A 5000-nucleotide genomic window follows, 5' to 3' on the forward strand; every position below is an offset into this window, starting at 1 on the left:
TTCCCAAACCTGTTCATTTGTAATACAGGCATCCCTCGTTATGTTCCTTAAAAAAAGAAAGAAAGAAAGAAAAAAAAAATGTGATCAGTAGTGAAACAACAGCATTATAACATGGGACATGTTTCTATCTGTCAAATATAATTACAAATTCATAATTAAGTAGCTGCCTTACCACAGTAGATTAATTATAATCAAACATATCTACATAATAAAATCATTAAAAGAAAAGAAAACCGTTAACATGAAAGAGAGAGAGAGAGAGACAAAAAACAAAAAAACTTATAGCCCCATGTAGCACACACTGTTGTTCACTGCTTTTCTTAGGAATGTTCAGCTGTTTTACTTTTTGCCCTGGATTCTAGTAAACTCACCTAGACACCATTCCTGATGCTGTAATAGAAGCACAGGGTACTGTATTGACTGAGCAGAAACACTTTGTGGCTATCCAGACACTCAAAGATTATGCGGGTGCATTCAGTAACATAGCCAGTTAGCACAGTGATCATGTGATTGTATTACAAAGTGTATAACCAGTCATGAGGAATCGTAAATAGATGTTTGGGAGAGACTATTTTAAACCGTACAATCAATTAATCGTATATTGTTTGTACAGCAAGGGATGCCTGTACTTTTAGGTTTATTGACAGATATCGAAAGGAACTTGAGAGGGATAATATCTTATGCTTTCAAATTTCACATCTACTCACCAATGATCTGTTAAGCAATTGCCAAGTTTGAGTATAATAGTATTATTAAATAGGATTTAAAGATATTTAGAGATGTAGGAATGTCTGTTTTCCATACGTACATTTTCTTAATTGAGATGTCAATTTAGATGGATATTCCTTTTTAATAGAAAAATACTGCCCCAGGTGACATCCCCAGCATCGCTGTTGTTTACTTACTGGACATCGTTGGATGATAAGGTCAGGAACTATGGAGTGATGGCTGATGTGTAGGAGGGAGAACTTTGTCACGGAAGACTGGAGGAGACACCACAGGTGCTGCAGTCGGACAGATGTAAAAATCTCCTTGATGGTGTCCAAGACTCCATGGCACACATAACTCGCTGAGAATAACCACCTGTATAAGCTGCCAAGGGGTATATTGCGTCATGCAAGGGGTGTGTGGTGGCAGCGGTGGGATTATCATGCAGGGTGATTCAGAAGCTAAAGCAAGCTTAGGGGTGAAGAAGCAAGAATGGATAAGTAAGAATGAAGAGTGAATAAGCAAAAGCAAAATAAATAAATGAAGCCCACACAGTAGCTGAGCAGATGAAATCAAGGGGAGATAGAGAGAGGAAAGATGTATGGAATTTTTACACCCATACATTGCTTAGAAGTTACAACTCATGGAACAAAAGTAGGAAGTCAAAGGTAAAAGAAAATCAGTACTGTTATTTGTGACATTAGTGTCACTTCCAGGGAGAGGGTGGAAGGGACACAATCAATGATAATGATACAGTAATATAAGATTACAATAAGGATACAATAATATACAATAAAGGTGACAGACCAAAGTTCACGTTGGAGTCAGTAGGGAAAATGTCCTGGCCATAGATGAAGGGGACATTTTGTGGTATTTACACAAACACACACATAAACAGTATATATGTACAAAATTATACTGTGCTTACACTCTATACTTCACCATCTACTATGTTCATAAAAATAGTAAAATTGCTGGGGAAATGCTAACTAAAAAGAGGAAATATGTAAATGAAATACAATATATATCAAAATCCAGGGTTGTCTTCAACTCTTGTCCACCTCATCAGCCACGATTTAGTATCCTGTTGGGAATGAATAAGGAGGGGGAACAGCTGTGGATTAGGGAGAAAAAAAAAAAAAAATCCAATCCTTTAAATGATTATTAGTAAGATCGCATACCGTAAAAAGGGGGGCTGGTGTCAATAGTTTGAGTATCAACTACAGCAAAATGATTATTCCTCTGATAGTTGCATATGAATGGAGGTCATATGTATTTTTGTTTGTTTTTATTTGTATGGCTACGAATAATTTCGTGTAGATGAATTTCATTTGTGAGAAATGCAGTTTTGATGTGAATATTAAAAAAAAATCGATTCTAAAGACTAACGATGGGTTAAAATCTTGAAAATTTATGCATCCTATAAAAAATGTCATATGGAATGATTGTTAGATCTAGGTGAACATTTTACTGTCACAGTTTGAATATTTTTGACAACTTATGTCATTGTTATAACTGCTTATTGTTTTCATAACATTTCTTCTGCAAAAAATCGGACCCATGAAGAGCACTTCAACAAATCTCGACACAGTTTGTTCAAGATGAAAACAAGATTCAAAAAGGTCCGTTTCATATGGCATAATATTTGCACAATAACACTCATGTTGGAAAATATCTCATCCAACACTGACAGTCAATTTCAAGTTTAAGTCAATATGGCATTTCAAAATGAATGGGTTAGACTTATAAAAAAAAAAAAAAAAAAAAGTTCGTTGTCTTTTTTTAATCTTTTTTTTTTCAATTTATCATCACATATAGATGCTTTTAGGCGCATCCCAACCATCTATGAAAATAATGAATATAAATTGGTCATAACTTACCAAAATCTTTAAAAAATAGACACTGAAAATCAAAAGGTATGATAAAGTAGCGGTAAAGATATACAAACTGTGCCGAAACTCTCAGTGGATGGGATCGAGCACACCAACAATAGACCATTTTCCAGTATAAACAAAACGCGAGACGGAAGCCATAATACCATTTTCCAGTGTTTACTATCCGCGGCTAGCTTGATAATTCAGGAAAGCGGGCAAATAAAATATGCTTGTACGTAAAGCTTCCATCCATTTTCGACTAACCCCATGCGGCTTGTGGGCGACTTTGTTAGAGTTACCCGCACCGAGGCACTTGTCCGTATCTTTTCGTGTTTACGGTCGGATTTTGGGTTTAGCCTTCGGAAAATATCGTTACTTGGGAAGAAAAATATGCTTGGGATTTCTTAAAGGGTTTATTTGGCTTTCCATTATTTCTTCTTCTCTCTCTCTCTGTCTCTTTCTCTCTCTCTCTCTCTTTCTCTCTCTCTCTCTCTCTCTCTCTCTCTCTCTCTCTCTCTCTCTCTCTCTCTCTCTCTCCCTCTTTTCTCTCTCTCTCCTCCCTCTTTTCTCTCTCTTCTCGTTTTTTCACACTTTCTCCCTCTCCTTTCCCCTTTCTTCCATTTTTTTTTTCCATCGCGTTCTTCCGATTCCCCATTCCCTCCCCTCCCTCCTCCTCTACCCTCTCCTCCCCTTCCTGTCCACTCCCTTCTCCTGCCCTATCCCCCCTCACCCTTCCCTTATCCCCGCCCCAATCCTCCCTCACCCTTCCCTACCCCCTCCTCTCCCTCCCCTCCCCCTCCTCCACTTCCACTCCCCATCCTCTCCTTCCTTCCCTCCTCCTCTCCTCTCTCCTCCCCCTCCCCTCCCATCCCCCCTTCCCTCCATCCCTCCTCCCATCCCTCCTTCCCTCCCTCCTCTCCCATCTCCCCTTCACTCCCTCCCCTCCCCCCTTCACTCCCTCCCCTCTCATCCCCCCCTTCACTCCCTTCCCTCCCATCCCCCCTTCCCTTATCTCCGCCCCAATCCCTCCTCTTCCTCCCCTCCCATCCCCCCTTCACTCCCTCCCCTCCCCGCCCCGCCCCAATTCCCCCTCCCCCTTCCCCACCCCCTCCTCTTCCTCCCCTCCCTCTCCTCCCATCCCCCCTTCACTCCCTCCCCTCCCATCCCCCCTCCCCTCCCATCCCCCACCCCCCACCAGAGAGCAGACCAGCGAGCCCACCGCTGCAATAGACCCGGTAGATAATGTCCAATTCGCAATGTAAATTGTGTTTGATTATATACCCGATTGTGAGAAATTACTCCTTAATCATGTTTTTATTTTCTAAACGAGGGCATGTTGAGTTCGCCATCGCGCCAAAATCCCGAGGTTTATGTAAAGGGGGAAAGGAAAATGGGAAAGGGGAAGGGGAAGGGGAAAGGGGAAGGGGAAGGGAAAGGGAAAGGGATAGGGGTAGGGGAAGGGGTAGGGAAAGGGAAAGGGATAGGGGTAGGGAAAGGGGAAGGAAAAGGGAAAGGGAAGGGAAAGGGAAATGGGAAAGGAAAGGGGAGGGGAAGGGAAAGGGGAAGGAATAGGGAAAGGGAAAGTGGTATGGAAAGGGAAAGGGGTAAGGAAGGGGAAAGGGAAAGAGGAAGGGGAAGGAAAAGGGAAGGGAAGGGGAAGGAAAAGGGAAGGGAAGGGGAAAAGGGTAGGGAAAGGGAAAGGGGAAGGAGTAGGTGAGGGGAAAGGTGAAGGGTTAGGGGAAGGGAAAGGAAAAGCGTAAGGAAAAGGGAAAGGGAAAAGGGAAGGAAAGGGGAAGAGAAAGTGGAAGGGGGAGGGGAAGGGAAAGGGAAAGGAAAGGAGAAGGAGAAGGGAAAGGAAAAGGAAAAGGGAATTGGGAAGGAAAAGGGAAAAGGAAAGGGAAAGGGGAAAGGAGATGGAAAGGGAAAGGGGAATGGGTATAGGAGTGGAAAAATGGGGGAGGAAGGGGAAAGGGAGGGATGGGGTGAAGGGTGGGGAAGGAGGGAGACGAGGAAGGAAGAAGGGAGAAGGAGGGGGTAGTGGGAAGGGGGAGGAGAGAAAAGAGAAGGGTAGGCTGAAGGTATGGGAGGAAAGGGGACGAGGAAGAATCGGGAGAAAGGGAGATGAATAATGAATGGGGGAGGGAGGTGAAGAATGGAAATAGGGGAATAGAGAGTAAGGGGAGGAGAGAAGGGGTTGGAGGAAACTAAGGAAGAGGAGTAGGGTGTAGGGGGGAGGGGAGAAAAATAGAAAGGGGAGTAGGCAGGCGAGGAAATGGAACCACAGTATGGAAGGGGAAGGGGAAAGGGAAGGGGGAGGGGGAGGGGAGAGGGGGGAGGAGGACTATCTGTGCTTACGCTCGCCTATTGAAATCAAAATGGGAATTAAATCTGTCACATTTGAATAAATTTGGAATGGTA

The 5000-nt window shown here is 43.2% G+C and overlaps 1 protein-coding gene and 1 long non-coding RNA gene across 3 annotated transcripts in view; both read right to left on the minus strand.

The window, feature by feature from the left end:
- Window positions 1-1069, minus strand: part of LOC122250626 (uncharacterized) — a 61182-nt gene extending 60113 nt beyond the window's left edge. Inside the window, exon 1 of one of the 2 annotated variants that reach the window (XM_086534135.1) lies at window positions 906-1069. In XM_086534135.1, the coding sequence (XP_086390261.1) occupies window positions 906-912 (7 nt within the window). In that variant the 5' untranslated portion in view covers window positions 913-1069. The remainder of the gene's footprint in view (window positions 1-905) is intronic. The other variant, XM_043012118.2, reaches the window with a different exon arrangement.
- LOC147466922 (uncharacterized) overlaps window positions 946-5000 on the minus strand; it is an 18115-nt gene continuing 14060 nt past the window's right edge. The window contains exon 2 of the long non-coding RNA XR_015190753.1: window positions 946-1069. This is a non-coding gene — a long non-coding RNA (uncharacterized LOC147466922). The remainder of the gene's footprint in view (window positions 1070-5000) is intronic.

Source organism: Penaeus japonicus, unplaced genomic scaffold, assembly GCF_977035675.1.
Source record: "Penaeus japonicus unplaced genomic scaffold, GWHDUDI00000001_assembly GWHDUDI00000040, whole genome shotgun sequence".
NCBI lineage: Eukaryota > Metazoa > Arthropoda > Malacostraca > Decapoda > Penaeidae > Penaeus > Penaeus japonicus.